Source organism: Danio rerio, chromosome 21 (assembly GCF_049306965.1).
Source record: "Danio rerio strain Tuebingen ecotype United States chromosome 21, GRCz12tu, whole genome shotgun sequence".
Taxonomy (NCBI): Eukaryota; Metazoa; Chordata; class Actinopteri; order Cypriniformes; family Danionidae; genus Danio; species Danio rerio.
Window position 1 is genome coordinate 31,754,500 of NC_133196.1, and position 25,190 is coordinate 31,779,689.

At 37.2% G+C, this 25,190-nt stretch overlaps 1 protein-coding gene across 25 annotated transcripts in view; it reads right to left on the bottom strand.

Annotated features, from left to right (window-relative positions):
* Window positions 1-25,190, bottom strand: part of nrg2a (neuregulin 2a) — a 194,218-nt gene that overhangs the window by 116,208 nt on the left and 52,820 nt on the right. For 4 of the 25 annotated variants that reach the window (XM_073934183.1, XM_073934171.1, XM_073934169.1 and 1 more), the window contains exon 1: window positions 11,497-11,769. In XM_073934183.1, coding sequence (XP_073790284.1) covers window positions 11,497-11,527 — 31 coding nt within the window. In that variant the 5' untranslated portion in view covers window positions 11,528-11,769. 25 annotated transcript variants of the gene reach the window in all.

The following is a 25,190-nucleotide window of genomic DNA, read 5'->3' on the forward strand; positions in this document are numbered from 1 at the left end:
CCCACCAACTGGCAGACATGATAGGACTTGTGTCTCGACCTACAGTCTCCTCTCTGGCACCTTTGCGTACATACAGAAGTGTGTGTTCTATGAGTATCCAAATACAGATGCAGTTCATTCAAAGGGGAACTCCCGTGAAAGATTGTTTCCCGCTTGAAAGGCTGTTAGGCTCCCGTGTAAGATTTGTCCTGCTAAACTGCATAAATGAATATGATGAGTATTCTTGGTGGGTGGGGCTGACATCATAGGATACAATTCCACTAGTGCTATGTTGCAATACACTCTTGGTGAACAAAGGAGAAGAAAATGGAAAGAAAAACTGGGTGTATCAGCGACTTGCTCTTTATTATAGCTGTGAACCACCCACCTGGCAAAAAGCACGAAACCCTCCAGCTCAAGATGAAATAAAAGACAGCGGATTGACAAGCATTTCAGTGGATAGATTGCTCACCGTAATGATGGCCATTCAACAAAAACAATGGATTAAGGTAAAGTTCTCCAAAATGGGGCTTTCCCTCCTCTGTCTCTAGCTCTTTTGCCATCCAACTCTTTTCCTCTCCTTGATCAGGAGTATTCCTCTTTTTCTCCATTAAAATGCATCTGCAGTTTCTCAACATTGGCTGCCCCCAGGCACCCGATCCTTTGATTGGGTGGGTGGAGATGCCTGACATTAAGAGTAAATAAAAAGAGTCATCCCTTTAAAGTCCTGGATTGGGTTCTCCTAGATCGTTCCCACTCCTGTACCCTCACCAGGCCCCATCTATGCAATTTTCTTCACCCCCCTTGACTTCCTCGAAGATCACAGCAGATAAGTGTAGTCCACCTCCCCCTCTACCAGCCTCCCGCTGTACCTGCACACCATCACACATATATACCGCCCCGAGACACTGCTGGCATTTCACGAGCTCAGTGAGTTTATCTTTGGAGACCTAATGGTTTTAAACACCCATCTGGTTGTTTAGATCAGCGTGTTTCTCCTAGGGCATGGTGTGCGTGTGTGGGGAGATGGTGAAGCTGAGTGGGAGGTAGGGGGATGCAGATCCCTGCATTTAACATTCGCCTGTTGACTGTGAGGTGAAGCAAAGGCAACCGTGGGGTGAAAAGATCCAACAGATTCATGTGTGAAATAGACAAAATGTAGATGTTTTGTCAATTTTGACACACTGCTCAAATGTCTACACCTGCATTTGGTGGTACCTTGATTGACAGAACCACAGGAACTGTCATCCACTATGAGGTGCTGATTCTAAATGAAATTACTGGACAATATCATTAAATACAGATGTGCACAATCAGGCCCAAGTCCATGCCCTCCTTAAATTTGAAGACAGCTTGAAATAGTCTAAGTTGATCATCTGTAAACGATCATGGTGCCCAGGCCCGGTGGATGTTTCTAATGTTAAGCTCCTTAAGGGTCGGAAAGGAGTTGAATTTCAAGTCAATCTCTTTGAAGGTATATCTTACCGAAAAATCACACACATCTGTAATAGCAAGGGGACAATTTGTGGTTCAATGTGCCCTTGTCTACGCACAGGCAAAGTGTGGGGTCTGAGATATCCAGGCTATCAGACAGGATGTCTTGGGGTGCCCACAAAAGCTTGACCAATCAAAGTCGGAAGAACCTCTTGCACCACAGCAGTGGTCAAATCTCAGGCAGGTGAGCAAATAAATTTCGAACCGCAGTGCCGTGTCTTGTTGTAAACAACCATCTGTGTTTGTGGCCACAAGCAATAGGACGAGTGAATGAAACCACAGTGAGTGTAAATGCATGCATTGCATGCTACAGAAACTGAGGATTGCTCACAGGTGTATGTCTGAGTGCGAGTGGACATGTGCGTAAGCTTTCCACACTGCATGTGAATGTGAAGAAGCGTGGCCTCTGTGTGTATGCGTGTACGTTCAGGTGAGTGTGAATTCAGCCCTGCACCATTTCCACTGTGCACAGCTGTCACCATGGAAACCATTCAGAACAAGAGAGCAGATAGATAGAGAGGGAGAGAGAGAGTGAGAGAGAGAGAGACGTTGCACCACATGAAAACAGAGACATCCATGAGGTAGCCTCTGCTTAGTCCGCAGGGAAACACTGCGGCGAGAGAAGCAGGCAGCAGTTAGAAAGACAGCGAGAGAGAGAGCATGCTTCACAGGCAGTGACATCCCAACTGCTCACTTTCTAAGCTGTCAGGTTGTCCCACAATGCAGCTGTCAATCAGATCTGTCACAGCTTAGCCCCACCCCTACTGTACATACTGCCTTCCACACACTGCAACGACAATCAATCCAGCCAGCGCTTGAATGATTTATGAATGAAAGGATTGCAGAAAATGTGGCTGAGATGCGTCCCCATGAGAGTGCATGACTGATGAGTGTTCAACATATCAAAGATTCATCTCACCAAAAGAAGAAAAAGGACAGGACATATAGCAATACGCATAGCAACACGTCAGCCAATAGGGTACAATTTAGCCTTGGCAAAGTGCTGCGAGATGACTTTTCACAGCTTACGCTAACCGAGGTGCATCGGATCACAGAGGGATTCACATCTGTTAAGAGCTATGACAGTACAAAAAGGCACAGACACAGCCAAATGGAATGAAGACAAATACAACTCGTTTCAAATCATGTTTTAAGGCTTACTAACCTAATCCAAGATTCTCAGAGTTGCGTGTCATAATAGAGTAGATCATCTTCTGTTTATACAATAAGCATTAATCTGGATCATAGTTCTTAATCAAAGTTGGTGTAATTGAAAATTATTAAAATAAAAAATATTTTTTTATAATTTTAAATAAAATAATCAGTTTCTTGTAGAATTAGATTATTGAAATGCAGGGTCCAGAGCTTATATTAGAATTATTCAATTGGGACAACTTTTATAAACAAGTCTCAGGAAAAATATTAGCAGTGTGCAAAATATGTCAGTGAAAGACACTATTGTATTTCATTAAAAACTAATTTAGACAAAAGAGCATTTGTAAAACCAGGAAAAAATAATACATTTCATACAAGTAGATGACAGTTATCAATCTGTAAATGCCTATTTTTTTGTAACTGTGCTACTGTATTATGTTTTTAACATCATCATTAGCACTTAAAAGCGATGCAAAAATTAGGGATGCACGATATATCGCCCATTTTATTATCGGATGTTAAATGCTATTTTTAATGTTCTCGTTATCAGTCCGATGTCTACGCCGATAGATTATATGGTTGTACAGAACTGCCTGCTTCACGCATGCGTGGGTCAAACTTGTCCAATGCAAGCTCTATAACAGAGCTTGTTTATTCTTTTAAAGTCCGTCCTTTCTTTGTGTAGTATTGCTGTGCGTTAATAACTCAGTAAGTAACCATATTCCTTAACATTGTAGACATGTTTGATAGAGTGTCATAGTGTATTTTGGTTTAAATCGCCTCAGGAAAAATATTACAAATTTAAACAAAATAGCAGCGATGCACACATGCTAAACTCATTGGGTTGTTTCTAATCTAATATGATTAGTTATTATCACGCATATTTTTCCCCACAATTGACAGCAAGAAAAAACATGGAAGCGTTGTCTGATTGACAAGCAGCACCTACAGTACTTGTGTTCAAAAGAATCTAAAACACTAAATGGGACCAATTTCTGCAGCATTTTTTTCAAGTAACACTGTCTGTATTCAGCTTTTCGCTTGTACGGTGGCTCTGAACTTTCAAAACACCTCTCAAAACGCTTTTTTGGACATTACGTATTTGTACATTTGTACATAACTGTAGCATGTTTTATTCAAGAACATTTGAGCTGGTTTCAGTTCTTAGTTCTTTCATTTTCAGTTTATTTAAAATATATTTGTGGGTCCAGCACGGTGGTGCAGGGGTAGCACTATCGCCTCACAGCAAGAGAGTCGCTGGTTCGAGCCCTGGCTGGATCAGTTGGCATTTCTATGTGGAGTTTGCATGTGTTCAGGTTTCCCCCAAAAGTCCAAAGACATGCGCTGTAGGTGAATCAGGTAAGCTAAAGTTGTACGAGTATGAATGAGTGTGTTTGGATGTTTCCCAGTGATGGGTTGCAGCTGGAAGGTCATCCGCTGCGTAAAATATATGCTGGATAAGTTGGTAGTTCATTCCGCTGTGGTGACCCCAGATTAATAAAGAGCTTAAGCCGAAAAAAAAAATTAATAAATGAATGAATGAATATTTGACTTGTTTGTAAATTAAATCCCATTTTGTTCTTTAACCTATTATTTTTAATGCAACAGTCAAGTTGCATGCTAATTTGCTATGCGAAGAAATGAGTATGCAATTCAGTTCATAGGATCAGTTCAAACTTTTAATGAAGTTTTTAAAATAAAATCAGTGGTTTCCTATATAAAAATATAACATTTTTAAAGGGTCACGAAACACCAAAACACATTTTTGGAGCTGTTGACAGTCGTATATGTGTCCCACACTGCTAAAAACACTATTAGGACACCTATATTTCACTAAAAAGTGTAAATTGGTTGTTTTTGCATTATTTCAAGCAAATTCGTACTTCCTGTTTGAAACGAATTTTTGAAGCTGCGTCACGGTCATGACATAATAGCGTGTATTCCAGCGTGCAGACTGGGCGTCTGTGCCTGAGTGAGTCTTATTACATCTTACAGTGTGATACATTAATGCATGAGTAAGGCTTGGTTCAAACCAATCAGCGCGCTCTACTGTGCAACTTCATAAATATTCATTTGTGTCACCGTTTTTACACCACAAAGACGCCACGTTGTGTTGGCAAAACAAGCGTGAAGTGTTGCTTTTATAGTTTGCTGCCGTTAAGTTTCGTTTTCATTTTCTCTCTGTGAGAGCTTATCTGGATCACGTCTGGATTTACAGTGTACGCGACGCTCGACAACAATAACTTGCGTGTCTAAGGAGGATTATTGTTTACCTGAGAGCTGTTCTCATCTGCAAACGCTGAAATCTGGATTTGCTTGTCGTATTCTCTCCATAAAGACGCGGCTCTAGTTGCTGGTGATTGTCCTGTCTCTACAGATTTGGTAAGTGAGCGACCAGTGCTCTTTGTTTATTCAGTTTGTTCGTATCAAATTAAGTTAACTATTGCACTGAGTGCAGAAATGTTAGCACCGCATTTTGTGACCGGAATAACACATTCGGCTTTCTGATGCTACCTGCTGTGTGCATCTAAGTTTCCGGGAAATGCGGAGTTTTTTTTTTCTCTCTCATTCGCCGTGCGGTATCAAACATTGCATGAAAAATACAGGCTTAGAGCAGTTCCTCGAATCAAATATCTCGTTTGTCGCGAGAAGCATGAATGAATTCCCTGAATGAAAGAGCCAAACTGCAGTTAAAGTCCAACATTTAATAATTTGGCAAATAATTCGACTACAGATGTCCATGTAGGTTAAACACTTCTCCTGTCTGTGTGGGTGTGTATTTTGACTCTGAAACTCGCGCGTGCACAAATAGACACTCCCACACCATCCCACTTTAGTTCCTCCGACACTCCCCCCTAAACAGAGCTGGACACGCCCACTTTTCTGACTTTTTCCAAAGTAGAGGTGTGAAAACACCCTGCTGAAACGAGGGGGTTTCATGGCCCTTTAAAATAATTGTATTATCGGTTATCGGCCTCCAGATCCTAAGTTATCGGTTATCGATATCGGCCAAAAAATACATATCGGTGCATCACTACTAAAAACTGTTTTCTGTTTGTCTCTTCTCATTGTCATTTTCCCCCTTAGTTTTTCCTACTAGAATAACGTTACATTAGTTTCATTTTCGCAGTCCAATTTCCAAAATAAATCAGGTATATAATGGGTTGACAATGAATCAAAGACAAAGGCTGTGCCTGTACGGGTTTGGGTTTTTGAGGTGGCCGATCGGTCTCACAAGTCACCTTGGAAAAACAGACTCAAAATGCTAGAACACAGAATGCATATGAGAAATGAGGTGCTGCGAGCCTCCTGTTGATCATGTGACCTCCCCACGAAAACTATTTCAACTTTTTTCTTTTTTTTTTTTTTTTTTTTTTTTTTTTTTTTTTTTTTTTTTTTTTTTTTTATTAGAATATCCAAAAATCATACAAATACAAGAAAACGTCAACAAATAACAGATACAAAGCAACGAAACAAAAACAAAACAAAAACAACAACAATATAGTCATGTACTGGTATGTGCGTGAGTGTGTGTGTGTGAGTGTGTGTATGCATGTAAAGGTAACTTGGTGGACAGGTCAGAGTACATACATAAGGAACAATAACAGTCAATAAATGAAGCAAGTGTCACAGATATAGATAAAACATATAGAAAGAAACCAGTCAGAGGTAGGGAGTAACAACAATGCTTATTAATGTATGATAGTAAAAATTAGAGTAGAAAGAAAGAAAGGACAACAGTAATAACTGACAACAATAATAATAAATCACAAGTGCTACACAAACTACTACTACAAAAAGTTACTTATATTACAACTACTACTGCTTCTACTACAGCCACAACCACGACTACTACTACTACAATGTCTACTAATACTGATACTACTACAACGACTACCACTACTGATACTACTATAGCGTTTGCTACAACTAATACAACGTCTACTACTACTACTACTATTACTACTACTACTACTATTACCACTACTACTACTACTACTACAATCACTTCTACTACATCTACATCAACAACATCTACTACTGATATTACTACACCAACAACGACTACTACTACTACTGTAACTACCACACCATTACTACTTCTGCTACTACTTACATGAACTACTACTTCAAAAATCTCCGTAACAATTACTCAATAACAATCGATACTATTACACTGTCTACTACTTCAACTACAACTACTACTACTACTACTACTACAACAACTGCAACCTTAATAATGATAATGGTATAAATACTTGTAATAATGATAATGGAAAGATAACAGGACAAGTCAGAACAGTAATAATAATAATAATAATGATTTCAAAAAATAAAAGTAATACCATTTATGACAAAGGTGTCGAGGAGAGGGGAGGATGGGAAAATCAGGGAGAGGACAAGTAATAATAATAATAAATAATAATAATAATAATAACAAATAATAATAGTAGTAAGTAGTAAGTTTGAAGGGGAGATAGAGGAAAAGAGAAAATAAACTAATGATAATAAACAAAAATTAATAAAATACTTATAATAAAAATAAATAAATAAAATAGAATAAAAAATAAAAACAGAAAAGGAAGGGGAGGAGTAGAAGAAAAAAGAAACAATAAGAGAGAGGAAAAATAAAGTTCAGCAAACAAAGCAACAAGAATAAGCCAAAAAAAAAAAAAAAAAAAAAAAAAAAAAAAAAGAATAATAATAATAAAAACTGAATAAATAAAAAAAGAAAACACTATATCAATGCTAATTATGAATTATACAATTCCACATTTCAACTATTTCAACTTTAATAAAAGTGTGATTTTTTGTCTGAAAATATATAAATATTTAGGTACTAAAGCACTGTCAATAAAAACAATTTGTGAAATGCAAATACAAACGATTTCAGCAAGGAAACGGTTGGACCACTAGCGGGTTGTGGGGGCCCCCTAGTAGCGGCAAGGCCCTAAGCAGCCGCTTAGTTCGCTTATAGGGAGGGCTGGCTCTGAATGGAGAGCAAATGTTTCCTGGATCTCTGATGTTTCTTTAGACAAATACACTTTAGCAATCTAAGAATGTTTCGCAAGAGACCCTAAATCTCCTTGGATGTTATTTTTTCAGCTGAATGTGACCTCAGCGTTCAGTAATAACCCTAAAACAGCAGTTAGAGTAACAGTTCTGTCTACCGAATGACTATTACACGTGATGTCACAAGTACAGCAACTTCAGCTGAAGTTTAATAGCCTATTTTGCATCCATCAGACAGCCTTTTGTGCAGATTGTCATGTCATGTTTTGTCAGCGATGATCAAACAGGACTGACGAGTACAATTACTTTACAAGGATGAAAGAGCAACATTCTGAAAGGTAAACACACATCCTCTACCTCCATAAAACAGTGGTATTATGCGGTAGGTTTTTGTCTCCAACCCGCATGACAGTTATTCAAGTCTCTTCAACAAGTGGCACTCAGATATACCGCAGTCTTTGGATGATACATTGGAGTCTCACCCGAGTGTGTGACAGATTGTTTTTGAGATAGTGTCAGGGAGAGATCTACTTCATCCATGTTTTGCTATCTTTTTCTCTCTCAGTTTCAGGAGAATAGACAAACACACTCCCACACACTCTCACGCAGTTTAACAAACAAGCGCCCACATGGCCGTTGCAGCGTTAACAAACACATGCTGTTCAGGATTCAGAAACTGGCCAATACGTAACCAGCCAAGCAGCACTCAATTGACACAAACGTATACATGCCCTTTTACAGAGGTTAAACATGCTAGTGCACAAACTTTTATTCTAGTCTATTAAAAGACAACTGCCATAGTGGCATTAGCTATGCTTCGATAGCAAAGAGAGAAGACACTGGGGCTCATGGGAAAGGGTCCAGTTCTTATCAATAACCCTCCGCACACAAAGACACACACGTCCGCTCCCAGCTCCACATTCTTCAAATCAAATCAAATTCCTTGCGCTCTCTCAGCTCGTCCTTTATCTGGAGAATGTACTCGGAGCAGAGTACAAACATGTCACAGTAAGGAAGCAAAAAGGCCCTCTGCTTGCCAAAAAAATGCATGTCCCCCCTTAAATGCACCACACACACACCAATCATTTGCATTTCTGTTTTCACTTCTACAAGAAGAGCTGTGTCTTATCACGGGCCCAGCTTATCTCTCAACTTCTCTTCCAGTGGAGCAGGGCCTTCCTGAAAAACACAGAGCTGTGCTAGCGGCAAGTGTCCTTTGGGGTTGATGGCTCGGCCGGTTGAAAACCAGCGACATACGTTTTTCTTTTGGAGGGGCCTCAGATAATTTGAGGGGATAGCTGGTGAGAGATCAAGTGTGTGGCCCCCGGGTACGAGTGGCAGGACAGCCCCTTTCGTGCTCCGGCTCTTTTCAGGGTAGGAATTGCAGGAAACTATGAGTGCAACTGCGCCGTCTCAGTGCGACAGGCAGACAGTCGGGTCACAGATACACTTCCTAGTGTTCCAACGACAGCATGCCAGAAGTGCACAGACCGATTGAGGGACTGTTCTCTTTCGAGTTAGAACAAGTCGCTAAATTGAACTGGCTATTCATTGCTGTCTGGGAAGAATAAATTAAATTATGTTAAATAACATGTATAAAAACATACAGCATTTTCAGCATGTTGCAATGTTCAATCTGCATAATAATCACAACCAAGGTCTATTCCAGTCCCACTCTGCCCCGTTTACAATTGTGTATGGTAGTAGAAAAAAATCATAATTGAGTTATTTCAATATCCCAATGATGTACAGTATATATCCTAATCTATAAAGTGGAAGAACTATGACATCAATTTGTATGCAAAAACCCCAAAACGAGTTAGCATTTTAGCAGTTCCGGTTTTCTCGTCCCAAAGTCAATGGGTTTTTGGTTGAATTGCTTAAATAAGGTATGTGGCTAACACAAACTCAAGATACGTTCACGTTTTACTCTACAACATAAAAAACACATCAGTTACATCACACTCTTGATTTTTTTTTTTAATTGGTTACACTTTTTTAAAAAAAAGACAGTAGCTATCAAGTTGCTAACAGACATTATATGCCATTGAGCTGATTTGATCTGGAGCACAGCTCGCTTGCGTTTTAATGTGATCAATAGATTTTTCGTCTGTTTTTTTTTTTTCTTTCCATGAACACATTAACTTTGTCATAACTACAGTATTTACACTCCTTCTTAAAATGTATAGCATTTGTGACTGTATAAGCTGCTTTTCACTGTACTTCGTGACAAAAAAAAGAATATTGAATGTTGTTCTGTGTCCATGATGGAACTTTACCGTCACGCTTTTAAACCGCTGAAATAAAAACCACCTAATTTTGCTATCTATAATGACTAATAATAACTCCTGTATAGTAGTCCCACAACATTCTGACACTCAATGATGCTCAAATACCCTGTCAGAAAAGTCTAGTGACTGGAAATGACCTTTTTACAGGGTCTGCATGTTGTTTTTGTGTATTTAGATGAATATGGTCACGGTGTAAAAACACAGTATAGTTACGATCTTCTTGCCACATTAGATTGTTATGATACCATAATATATGCCTTCAGTGACTTCCTAAAAAAAAATACCAAAAATACAAAAATTGAATTGGGATTGGGCCCAAGTCAAAAGCAGAGTCTGCTTGACTAGTATTTTAAGCATTGAACTCCACTGTGTTATAAATGTGATTATGTTTTATTGCTATAAATTATCATTTTAAAAGTTATACCGCATTAGATTATACAATTTAAAAGCTAAATTTTCTTTTTATTATGAAATGAATTAGGAAATTAACCAAGGCAACTTTAACATAACATAATTTGGTACATTTATCTTCGACCCATGGCTGTTAATGATATTTGGGTTTTGGCCCTTCATATAAAAAAGTTTGGGCACCACTGCTCTTAATAGTGGAGCATTGCCATTGCAAACCTTCACACAATGATTTTGTTACTGATTAAATACAATTAATGAAACAGAAAAGTAAAGCCTGAGTTCTTCTACTTTAAAATGTCCAAACTATTCAGACAGTTTTTAAGCAGCACTGTCAACTAGCAGCTTTTAAAATGAAGGGTTAACCATTAAAATGACTATCCATTGCTGCCTGGGAAGAATAAGAACTAAATTATGGTAAGTAAGTAAATATAAAAACTGTACATTTCTAAATAAATTACAGTAAATTGAACTGGACATGAAAAGGCATACAACATGCCAAGCTCTGAATAAAAGCTGATACCCAGTCGAAACTGAGCTCCGGCCTAGAAAAGATGAAAAAGAATAATTCATGGAAATATGACAGTCTGCGAGGGATGGTTTGAAAATGCTAGGCCAACGGAGGTTGTGTGCAGATCAGTTTTGTTTGCGGGATATGGAGCGTTCAGTCCTAACGCTTCCTTGCACCATGTCCCTGACCTTGGCTCACTTCTCCTCTCTGACGGACCAAGCGCGGGGGAGAGGATTTGCATTCCACGAAATCCAGAGAATAAAAATAATAGCAAAATATGGACACACATACACGTTGCATTCAACAAAAGCCTAAAACTGGAGAACCAAGACACAAATTACAATCAATTAAGCAAAAGTTACATTTTCTAAAAATTCTAATGCAAGTTTACATCACTACATTTTTATCTTGTTTTAAGGACATTAAGATATTTTTACTGGAAAGCAAGAGAGAAAACTGATTAGGAAAATGATTTTCACTGTGCTAACTATCTTTAAACGACAATATGAGAGAGACCAGACGGAAAGAGTTCGTGTTTGCACGGGAGATAGACTCACTCCTGAACTCCCAAGTCTGGGCCACTCAACATGACATCAACAGCATGGTCAGAGATTAATATAAGACAGGAATGAAAGCAAGACTTACGGTAAGCCGTACCTCCGCTGACACTGAACATGTACAACCTTTGCCCAGATATTCGACTCAAGCCAGTGCTCAAGATCTACAACTGGAGGTAAATCAATAGAGAGGCAATATCTCAATAGATGTCTGTTTCAATCACTGGAATGTTGATTTTTTTTTCCCCCCTCCTCAGATAAACCCAGTATTGCGTTTGAGAGGGAAAGAGCTTTCCAAGCATCAATAATGCCAGAGAGCATCTCGAAACAAAGAGAGAAGGCAATCATCCTGTATGTATCTACTTTCTTCCTGGCAACTTGTCCCGATGACAACGTGTTCTGGGAACAGATCCAACCAACCGCATCGAGTTCACCTCTTGCTCTCCGCAGAGGCACACAGGTGAGTTTGTGGAGGGAATTTGTGCAAAAAAAAAAGACTATAAATATGAAGAAGGAAAAGAGAGGGAGAGAGCTGAAATTAAAGATACTGAGCCAAAACATCATGTTAAGAAGCACTAGGCAACATGAGTGTTGTTGACATGCTGCGACTGGTGTGAAAGGGAAAGCATCTATGTCACATTTCCTCTGAATGCCCTGGATATATAATTCTGTGTAAACAACGAATTCTACAAACATGTCGCTCAAGAGATTCTTGCATGGTAAACCCTGTGACCTGACAGGCCCTATTAAAAACTCTTATGGCAACCATAGTTTTCCCAAAAAACATGCGCTGCCTTTTATAATTATTTTTACAACAAGTTTGTAATCACGCTTTAAGGATTTTTCTTGAACCATAAGCACATAAGATACACTATTCATTGATTCATTTATCCATTCATTTATATATTTTCCTTAATTCATCAAGGGGTCGCCTCAGCGAATGAACCGTCAACTTATCCAGCATACACAGTGGATGCCCTTCCAGCCACAACTTAAGCGATGTCGACCAAACTGGCATCGTACGATGTCCAATGTGAAACATTGCGATGGACGATGGCATTGTCATCATAGGCGGAGGTGAATTAATTCATAACGAATTAATTATTTGTAGCCTACCGTTTCAACTACCTGACCCACATGGTCTTTGTTTTACCCATAAACAAATCATAAGTAAATAAAAATAATCTGCACGTAAAATACCACCTGTCAATCACTTTTTCCGCGGGAGGTTAGTCGGTAAAAAAAGGTGCACGACCAACAGTATGAGGTTTTCACTAAAATTACTGTAGGCTGAAGCAGTCTACTGATGCTGTGACATGTTACCTGATGGTCTATTGGCCATCAGGCGTCTCGGGAGGTTTAGAATGAGCCCCCACATCCCCCGCTCGTTCTACACCTGCACTGTGGAGAGCATCCTGTCTGGCTGTATCTCCACCTGGTATGGAAAGTCGTTGTATTTGCACTCTCTGTATTTAGCACTGTCTGTATTTGGTAATGTCTGGAGCCAGCACCTAAGCTTTTCACACTCAGAGCATACGTGCTGCTGATGATGTGACAATAAAAGTGATTTGATTTGATTTGAGATTCAAAAGACAGAAGAGTTATTAGATAGAGAAAAGATTAAATAAATATCACGTTTATCAACTATAGTGAGAAGCAATCCAGCGGTATATCCTTGATAAACTGTCCTATGTGCACTGCTCTCTGGAGCTCAGACGAGCACATGACAGCGTGTGTGGCTGTGTGTGTGTGTGTGTGTGTGTGTGTGTGTGTGTGGTCACGTGATGTGCATTTTCAGCAGACAGAGGGCTGTTCAGGTAGGTAAAACATGGTGTGGATGAGGATCATTTGCATTTTAAAATGCCATTTTAATACGAAGACAAATGTCTGTGTGAGTGTGTATTTTTCGCGAGCGGGTTTGCGATGGGGTGGGGCGGAGGATTGGCGACGCCGACTCAGCATCGTGTTGTCTATTGGGCATCGGCGATGGACGATGGCATTGTCTATCGGCCCAACCCTAGTAACTGTAGTACCTAAAGGTAACCCACATGAACATGGAGAATTTGAACAATCAGAACTGGAACCAGAGACCTTCTTGCTGTGAGGCGACAGTGCTAACCACTGAGCCACCGTGCTGCTTGTATGATGCACTATTTTACAGCAATTTCAATTAATCAATCAAAATAAGTGTAATGCAGCTTAGCTTTATTTTGTGTGCATTAGAATGCATCTGATTTATTTATTTTTATTCTAATATATAACGAGTCATCGAATAGCATATCAAATATTTGTAAAGATCTCAAAGCACAAAATTACTGTAATTTTAAAACTTCATACTTTGACAATCTTTCCGTGAACAAATTCTCTCACTATCCTCTGGCTCAGTCCCTGAATGATCAGGGGTCACCACAACGGAATGAACCACCAGTTACTTTGGCATATGTTTGCTGCCACAAACACGCATACACCCTCTCGTTTACAGATACATTAATTTCATATGGCTAATTTAGTTTACCTAATTCACCTAAACTGCATGTCTTTGGACTGTAGGGGAAATCAGGGCACCCAGAGGAAATCCACGTGGACATAGGGAGAACATGCAAACTTCACAAAAAAAACGCCATCTGGCCTAGTGGAGAACCAGCGACCTTTTTACTGTGAGGCGACTGTGTTAATCACTGAGCCACCCCAGTCAACTAGTTGTCAAGTTTGCAACATACAATTTACAACTTTGCATGATCACATTTATTAAAATATTGAACATATTTAAATAAATAGTGGTAACAAAAAAAAATGTCATTTCATTTTAACATGTATGCATTACTCTAATAGTTTAAGGTTTATTACACCAACTTATTTTATACATCCATAAAAAACACTTCGGGCCCTATCGTGCGCAATAAAGCACAAGGTGTTTATGGCAGGATTTGTTGCTATTTTCAGACCAATGCAATTGCCATTTTTTTGTTTTGCGCCACGTTGTTTAAATGGCAAATCCATTTGTGCCACTTTGTGGACTCATGGGTGTACTGGTCTGAAAAGGAGGCATGTTAAGGTACATTGTTGCATTGCTATTTTGAGACAACTGAAATTGACAAGGCCAATAACCAACTGAAAGCTGGTCGAAAGTCCAGAGCAGAGTTTATGTAATTTAAAGAGCACGTTAGTTGTGCGCCTATGCCTGTCCAAAATGCATACACGTTAGTCCTTAATACACAAAGAATGTACAGCTATATGCAAATGTATTTATGAAAAAAAAAAATGAAAGAATTAAAAGTTACAAAAATTATTATTTTTTAGATAATTATAAAAACCACTACTTCCTCCCATGCCTTCTTCACATCAGGAGGTTTGGAATCCAGCTCTGTTGTATTTATATTTATATAAATTAATATTGGGACATTATATTAGTTATGACATTTTTCATTTGTATAATATTACTATTATTTTTAGTAGTATTTATTAGTATTTAATTTGCATATTTATATTTGTTTTAATAAAAGCAGTTTAGATTTGTCCACCTGTCGGATTTTGGAAATGCATGCATCACTATGGGACAATAGAAAGTTCGTTTGAATAGAACTGTTTTTGACCACACTGTTATTATTGTTCATTTATTTCATTTGCTGGGAATTAGAACAAAATTTAGAAATAGTTTTGAAACAAATCTTTGCACTTAACAAACAAAATATGAAATTAAATATGTAGGCTAATGGATGTCTTCTGTGGAGTGAGTCTACCATGGTTTTCTTACTCCACAAAAGTAAAAAAAAATAAAGAGAGAACATAAAGAGGCCGATTGGAGGAGGTTCATTCTTAAATTTTGTGCTGCAGATGCCCTGTTTAACTGTTAGTGAAGCGTTCAGTTTTATCACTTACAAAGTCTGCCATGTAAACAGCAAATGCACCATGGCACGATGCAACGGACTCTTAAAGGGTATGGGAGATGAGACTCTTATTGTTTTAATGCACGCTCTGTTCAAAACACACCCATAACTCTTTAAGAAAATAAACACAACCCGGTTAGACCATGCGCTGGGGCGCAAGCTGTTTTATTCTGTCCTTACAATAGCAACAGTGGATTCAGACATGCGAACAATGCTTTTGCACTTTAGAATTTGTACTTAGATCGAAACAATAGAGGCCTTAATCTTGAAACTGATTTTACAGCAGTTATTTTAAACAAAGTGTATTTAAGCTTTTAGAGAACAATATAAGAAATTATATAAAAATAAATTTCTGTAAAACTTAAAAAAAATACTAGAAGCTCAATTTTTGTAGCACTAATTATTCCATAAAAATGTCAGAGGTTGTCAGAGGCAGAGATCAAGGTCACATTATGCAATTTGAAAGCACACACATATATACATACATACATACATACATGCATATATTGAGTAGGCACATATATATATTACACATAGTCAGTTTATCACATATTCTTTACAGTGCACAATTTAATGTGCCTAACACAAAAGCAACTTTTATTACAAAGTCACATAATCTGCATTACAATATCAAAGTTATCCAATAATTACTGTAACAAAGCTGCTCAATACCAACTTTCTAATCAGGTCTCTTACTGTAGCACTTCTGCCTTTGCTGTAATGCACAATGTCATTTCATGGGCAGGGTTTTAGATGAATGAGGCCTGATAAATAGTGCTCTGATCTGGTTTCAATCACATTCATCAAACACTCTCCCAATGGGCAACTACTGCACCATCACACACAGCAAAATCCTTCTCTGTCCACCTCTGAACGCAAGCAAAAGAACAACTATTCATTCTTTTTTAAGCCGTTTCGTGTTAAGACACACATCAATCCACTCCTACGACATACCTGAGGAAGCAAACACTGGCGGTCGGTGTGCATGGAGTGTGCAGCGAACATGGCCGGACACGTCCCACGGAGAGGAGCGCGAGGCTCATAACGGGAGTGTCGGCAGACCCTCTTTTCAACAGTCTGCCACTCCGCACACAAACATAAGGATGCCCTTCCCATGCTCTTTTGTTCCCAAAGTTTTCACTTGTTAAGTTCAAGTTCTATCACAGGCACTGGCCGCTTTATCATGGATATGAATTATAATAGCTTGCTGTATTCAAACACATACAGGATGCATACTCAAGCAAGCGAATGCAAATGCATGACATGTATATTGTGTTGTCATTGGTGTTGTTCAGTTGGTTTTATGAGCAATTGATTCTTTTCTACTAGATATTAAGCATTCTAACTGAGAATTGTCATTCCATATCGATCGCTGATTGGCTCCTGTACTAGTAGGCGGGCTTTATTTGCCATATAGCGATTGCTGATTGGCTCCTGTACTAGAAGGAGGGACTTCAGTCGCCATATTGACATTTAAACTTTTCCCCATTCAAAAGTATACGAGTAACATGTCTTGTGTGTTCTATAGTCTATGCTATGTCATAGCAAAAACAGAACAGATCAACCCAGCAGGTACACAACGCCATATGATGTAAGGAATTTGGTTATTTTTTTGGTTGCGATGTAAGGAGAGCAAAATCCAATGTCAGTTTAACGTCAAATGACATCATAATATTGTCCATACAATACCAGTATAACATCAGTAGACATTGATCTTTAGTTGATTTTAGGTTGTGTAATTAACTAACCAAAATCCAACGTCCAGATGACGTTGGTATACAACATCAATTTGACGTCATATTGATGTCCTCTGCCTGCAAGGAAGCTTATATTTTATAAATATCACTTTTCCTTCTAAATATTTCAACAATAAAAGGTCATCAACATCAATAAATAACATATAAAATAAAATACATTAATAATAATAATAATAAAAATAATAATATACTAAAACATTTTTTTTACTTTTGGATAAAATAATACAATTTTTGAAGGATTAACATTTAAAAATATTTCATTTAAAGACTCTCCAGATAAAAATTGCTGTCTGATAACATAAGAAAATAGGGCATTCCACAAGAATATGTTGAACACTGGTTTCTGTTGCATTAGTGACATTTGAGTAAATGTTAATGTGTGTGTCTCGTGTGTTCAGTATGACATCTATAAAAAATCTCCTATATTGATTTAAAAAAAAATGTTTGCATTTTCTTCCTATCTCAGGCTGGATTTGAAAAAGTTTATTTTCTGAACACTGATCCCTTTGTGCTTGCCATTTGTTAGAAATAATAGTCTTTTATTAGTGAATGTGCATATGCAATAATGTCAACAGATACAACTTTTGGTTTTAATAATGCACAGGTAATTCCTAAAATAAACATTAAAGATCATCCTGGATGTCCTGAGGGTGAGTAAATTAACAGCAATCTTTCATTTTGGGTGATCTGTTTAATGAGATTAGATTATTGTTATTCTCTGTTCTTGTTAACATATTTAGTTTTTCAATACAAAAAAATGGAATCTTGTTATTTAGCGCTACCATGAATTTAAAAATCACCAAAATGGGACACCCCGATCTGACCCATATGCATTTAGGGGATACTTCTGTGGCAATACAAAGTGCAATACAGTTTGTACAATATGAACTCATTTTAAAAGTAGCTCATGCAAAGACACAGACTTTACAGCTTTATTATGAATATGGATTATGCTCTCACATATGCATATTGCACAGACATACATATGCAGCAAGCATCATTGGTCACATGAATTCAGTTTTATGAATTTTAACTGATCCTTCACAGTTTCTGCAACCAGGCATCATCTTCTGACTGCTAGTTTGTGAAATCTCTGCATGAAAATATGTTTTTTTTTCTTCTTTTTTTTATGTGATTTCAGGCAGTAGCAGACAAAATCCAAACAATTAATTTGTTTTCATTCAGCTAGTCTCTATTTCAGAGGTTTCCACAGCGGAATAAACCGGCAACTATTCCGATATATGTTGAATGCCCTTCCAGCTGCAACCCAGTACTAGGAAACACCCATACATTCTCACATTCACAAACATTCACATTCGCTTGTACACTAAAGCCAAATGATGTATTTGGACTGTGGGGGAAACCGGAGCACCCAGAGAAAATTCATGCAAACACGGGGAAAATGCAAACTTTACACAAAAATGCCAACTGGCCCAGCCGAGGCTCAAACCAGTGACCTTCTTGCTGTGAGGTGACAGTGCTAACCACTAACCATCATGCCGCACCAAATAGTAAATTCAGGATGTGAAAACGACTCGAACTGAAGTAAACAAAATAAAGATTTAGGTTATAGCCTGCAGGTTACATTATGAAACTGAAGTACTGCATCAGCTGGTGAATTAATTAACAACAACATGTGACTCCATAAAAGTCAAGAATGGGTGACACATTTAGAGGTTTTTAGATTCAAGCAGCCATTTAGATGCCACATTGAGTAGGGTTGACAAACAAACTGGGATTTTTACTTACAGTAGAAACTATGTATTATACAGACAGGAGTTAAAAGCAGTATTGTCTACTTTTATTTGTGGACACTCAAAAAATATACTATAGTAAGTATAAATTGAAAATCTTAAAGTATTATCTCAGCCACAATTTTTTATTTTTTTTTTATAAATTGTTTTTGTTTTGTTTTTTTATTCACCATTTACTGACGCTTAAGTGGTTCCATGACCTAATAGCTTACTTACTTCTGTAAAACACAAAAGAAGATATTTTAAAGAATATTTGAAACCGGCAGCCACTGGCATGTTCAGTTGGCAATTACTATAAAAAAATAGCTACGGAGATCAATGGCTAATGGTTTCCAATATTCAAAATATTTTCTTTTAAACGAAGAAATGCACAATGGTATCTTGTATCCATGTTTAAATTTATCTTTACCTAAATGTATTCTGCTGGTGAACTGGCCCTGTGGATTGAACATGAGAACTTGAATGACTGCCATTAAATTATTTTGTACACTCACTGGTCACTTTATTAGGTACACCTGTCCAACTGTTTGTCAACACAAATTTCTAATCAGCCAATTGACCAAAATCTCTGAGGAATATTATACTTGTTAAATCTATTTCACGAAAAATTAAGGCTAAAAGGAGTCCAGGTACCAGGTACTAGTAGGGTGTACCTAATAAAGTGGGCAGTGAGTGTGTATTATTTTTGTCAGGTTGTATTATGATTACTTGCCAGTATAAAAAAAGACTATCATGAATGTTTGACTTAACAGATATATGCCAGCATAGTTTTCAATTATAATGTGATTCACATATTGAAGCTGTATGTTTAACAAAACTAGCAAAATTATAGTCTCAGAAATATAATTTAGTGCACATTTATTTGCACAATATCTTTCCAACATGCACACACACATAAATAAATCCAACAGTGAAAGTACATACATGCAAGTCTGCTTCCTAATATAACTGTAAAAAAGCTATCTATGTAGAAAAATACCCTGTTCTTGCTTTGTGACGGCTTAATTCGAAGAGGAATCAGATAGATGTGTTTAGACGCAGGTCAGATGTCCAGATACTGGATAAGTATCTGATTTAAAACCACACCTGGAAGTGGCTTAGGGGGAAAAAAACTGATCTCATGCAGATTTTCGTGTTTACATGTGGGCAACAAATTCCAGATGAGAGTGTAAAAACAACAGATTTTTGTCATACAGTTTTATGGTTGTTGTTTTCTTTAGCTGTTGTTAATGCAGCCAAAACTCAGCTTTTTTAAATAAAAATAAAAAACTTTATATCTTATTGGTGCCTGCTGTCTGCGCTGCAAGCTGTATACAAATGTTCAAGTTTAAATTGACCAATGTTAATCTGTTATGGTTTTGTTTGTCAGATAAAAACATCAGGAGAAAAAATTGGGCACATAATACCTGCAATATGATTGGTCAGTTCACAATCGCCAAGTAAAACGTTAAATAACAGAGTTACCAGATAAGTTTGCAGGTTTAAATCAGATTATGATCACACTCAAAAAAACTAAATATTTTTCTGCTTGTTCAAACTACAGATTTAAAATGAGCTGAAACAACACAATTCTTAAGATTTCTTTTGGAACATCTTGATTGTTTTATGTTCAATAGACTTAAATTTGTTAACTTGATCGATTTGTGTTGGGACAACATAAATGAATTGTGTGGAGTTCTGCATCTTTATATTGCTAGAGAGAATCTGCTCCCCTTTTTTCTGCATAGATCTTATAGAAAGACATTTGTGGAATGAAATATGAAAAATACTTCTATCCTTCTATCTTAGCCAGGCCTGGATTGGCCAATCAGGAGGACCTGGAGAGTTCCCGGTTGGCTGGTCCGTTTTTTGGCCGTGAGGGCCAGTGTTTCTAGCTGCTTGCACTCTCAGCAGTCGCACTTTTTTTTCATTTATTTATTTGACCATAGCCTCACTCTTTTTATTCATTATTTTGCCGCAGCTCTTCTCTTCTTATTTATTGTCTCCCCATGAGCAAAATGCAGCCTGCAGGGTAATGATGATGTAGCTATCATTCTGGCCACAAATGCAAAACAGCGCCATTGTGTTCCAGTGGTCAGCACGTTGCTTTACAACGTCGTCTATCCGTGTTCGATCCTCACCAGAATAATTCTTTTTTTTTTTCTCATTTTTATTGTTAAGACATATAAAACTGTAGGGTTGTTGAATATTTAAAGTTCTAAAGCAGCTGTTTTCTTGAAAAAGACGTGACAGTGTAATTAGAAGCTGAATTGGAAATGACCTTATTTTAATATAGTCAGTCGTGAACTGAGGTGGGCCGGTCTAATGCTTGAAACTCCAGGGCTGAAAAGGAGTCCCACTCCAGCCCTGATCTTAGCTGATTTTAAGACCACACTATAAAACCCAGAAAGTGAAGGTAACTAAAACCATTTGAGGAAACTGATTGCAACAAATCGTTAAGGTTCAAAAACTAATCCTAATAAGTACTGTGAACTTAAAGGTGCAGTAGCTGATTGTCTTCACAAACATTTTTAATTTTTTTTTTTTTTGTGCTGGTTGAAAGCCTCTTCATCAAGTAGTAATGATTAAAGTAAATGATCTAAATGTGTTTATATGTATTTTTATATTTTGGGTAAGGCAAAAACAAAAAAAATGTTCATCCAATTAAATATTGTTGAGCCGGCATCTCCCATAATTCCAATAAGTACCCCAAACTGTCTGTCAGCAAATGTAGATTTGGACTTCTGCGCATCTCTATTCACGCATATCCGTCATTAGCAAATCAAATAAAAATGCTGTAAAATCAAATACTAAATTGAAAGTTTTTAAAGTGCTGAATTAATATTGGAGTTAGTCTTGCACACTGGACGACACCATGGCTGTAGTAATTCTTTTAGACAGGTAATTTTATGTTTTAAAACTATTTTAGTCCCACCAAGCTGATGTAGATTGAGTTGTTATGAATGGGTTATATGTACAGAAGTGTTGCTCAGCCACTGAAATCTTCTGGTGAAAGATTGATGTGACTATTTTCAGTTTCATACGGGACCTTTTGCATTGATAATGTAGATTTATATTTAGTTAAAAAACATCAGTAAACAGTGCTACTCCGCCTAGCCTGCTTTACTTAGGTGAATTTGCATTTATATTCACATTGGTTTATTTTTTATCAATGACAGCCTGTGGCGCGCTCCCGATACTGTTTACCATGCTACTCTGAATATTCGCTCTGAGATAGCATGTAAGTGTGGCTTTTTAATAAGTGTAATTCCTGCACACCGTCGGCCAACCACTAACAACATTTCTAACAGGCGAATGACATGAACTGTGGGTTGTCTGCTCTCATGTTGCAGTGTGCACGTTCGCGATTTCAGGAGGTGTGGCTTTTAAACACACTCCCTGGTTAGCATTTTGGCAGATCACCTACTGCACGTTTAATCCATTTAAGTAAACGATGCAATTTGAGCACAGTAAAAACCAATAAATGAAGATAACTCAAACCAACTGAGTACTGTAAAACCCAATAAGTTAAGGCAACTTAAACAATCAGAGGAAACTGATTGCTACAAACCATTCGAGTTAAACTAATCTATGAGTACTGTGAACTTATTCTATTTAAGTTGATGTTATGACGTATTTCATTAACCCATTACTTCAACACTGAGTTTAAAACTCTTTTCAAATAAGTAGAATTAACTTTTAGTCAACTTTGAGTTAACTGCACACATTTCATTTGATGGAACTGAGTGTTGGGTTTTACAGTGCAACATTTACTACATTATTAAAACCAAAAGTTGTTTTTGTTAGTATTTTATGGACACAAGACAATTGATATTCATGATGAATCCAATTTATGACCAGCATCTTTAAACTTCTGAACTTTTCAAATAAATGCATTGTTGCACACAACAAAACAAATGCACACAACCCAATTTCAGCTTAATCTATCATCAATAAAAGGAGGAGATTAAACACAGCTTTTAAACACTTCATTTAATTCATAACAATTTGCAGAATTATTTTTTATATCCATATTTATATTTGTTTTATTAAAAACAAGCTTAGATTTACCCACCTGTCAGGTTTTAGATCAAATGGGGCACAGCATGTGTATTTGGATGTAACTCAGGTTTTTGACCAAACTTCCTTATTATTGTTCATTTATTCATTTGCTGGAAATTAGAAATGAATTTACAAATAGTTTTAAAACAAATCTTACAACGTCAATTTTGAGGTAACTACACTCATTTCATTTGATAAAGTTAACTGTTGGGTTTTACAGTGTACTTCATATTTTAATATGAGATATTACTGACAGATGCAAGTCTGCTGATTATTTAATTTGTCTCTTACTAGGTTGTTTCAGGGGGCTCTGAAAAAAATGTGTTATGGAGAAAGTGGGAACATATACACTGTTAAATACCAATATTAAAATATCTAATCTTGCTTGGACTTAGCTAAGAAGTTATTATATTAGAGTTCAACCAAAAATTAAAGTTCTGATATCATGTACTCTCCTTTCACATTTATAAAATGTAAGTTTTTTTTCTTCTTCACAAAAACAGGTGGTCACTGACTTCCCTAGTAAGAAAGAAAATGTTATGGACATCAATGGATGCCAGTTTCCAACATCCTTCAAAATATCTTTGTGTACAACAGAAAAATCTAAATCATCAAGGTTTGGAAGCACTTGGGGGAGAGAAAATGGTGTGCATGGTTTTATTTTTGTATTTATTATTCTTTAAGTGAATATACTTAAAAAAAAAAAAAAAAAAAAAGCTTTGAGTTATTTTTTTTTTATCTAGTGAACATTCATGGCTTTTGATTAATCCAAAAATCAAGCAAAAATTTTAATCTTTTTCAAGGTGAATTTAAATTCAGGGCAACTTAAATAAATAACATTGATTGAAAATAAATAACTTGTGGACCTTGTTACTAAATAGCATCAAGTACAAGCTGCTTTTCACAAACTGTACAATACAACACAAGCCTAAAATCCCCAAGTGCCATCCATAAAAAATTACAAGCTTTAAAACAAAGCTTAATAAAGCATTTTATTTGTCTACCTACAAGATCATCTGACATTCCAAACACATGAACATGCACATAACGATATGCAAAAGCAAACAAATATTCCTAATAGTTTGCATGCCACACAAAAAGTGCTTATCAGGCAGTAGCAGCTATTTGTGGAATTGTTTACGGAAACACTGGCCGTGTCTTTAGCAACCGTGCCATCATATTAACAGGCAATGGGAGTGACAGGTTGGAGATTTGCTGATCGTGCAGAAGATGCTGCAGTGTCCTGCATCTGGTCTGAACGCAGGTGCTGCAGGAGGTCACCTTTTTCCCCCTAGTGTCCTTTAGTCGCACACTAGTGTCCTGAGTGGCAGGATTGTACACATGCCATACTGCAGTGAAAAAGCGCAGAGACTTACTGATGAATAGTTGATGAGAGGCTTCTAGGCAGAAAGCTGAGGGGCAAACCTTTTTATTCGGCTACTCTCATTTACATCTCGTATACGTACACACTTCTCCATCTCTGCAGCTTTTTCTGCCTGCTGTCAAGGCCGTAAAGTTAAAGTACTGTGGCTTATTGGAAGGCTGTGGGTTTGGATAATGACAGAGGAGAAAGCCCGTGCTGAATGTTGCTCTGCCTCAGATCTGAGGAGAGGATGTGTTTGGAGCTGGGGTTGATTACATAAAGTAGAGGCCGTGATGAAGAACAGGGTAAATATTTTTAATGGGAGAAAGTTTAAGCAGGGTTATTGTAGTTGAGGAATTCTACATTTTTGTTACAGGAAAAGTTTAGAAAAAGTCTTTCAAAGTTATTTTAGTCAGCACAGAATTCCATTTAGTTTAACATACCATTATTGGACTACTGAAAGTAAATAAATAAATGTGTGTAAAAATCTAATTAGATTTTTGTAATTTCCTTCCTAATTTATATAACAAAGTATTGAACACGTCATGTTTTTTTTCATGGGTATAATATTTCTAAAAGAGCTGTTCACAGGGAATTGAACCCGATTTTAGTCAAAACCAAAACAACACAAACAAAAAAATAAAACTAAAAACAATCTGAATTTTTTTTTAGGTGTAATAGCAATGGGATGACACAAGGAGAAAATACTGAACTACTGAATTGTATTTAATACTTTATATAAGATGTTTTTTGGTGATGGGAGCTTAAAGACGCTTCTCATATGGAGAATGAAGTCACATGAATTGCTCGGGTGTTAGTTTTCCAGACTTCGACAGAGTGAAAAAAGCCCATTATCAGACATACTGTGAAAATGTTTTTGCTTTGTTAAACATCATTGAGAAATATTTAAAAAAGAGTGTGTGTGTATATACAGTTGAAGTCAGAATTATTAGCCCCCCTGAATTATTAGACTGCTTGTT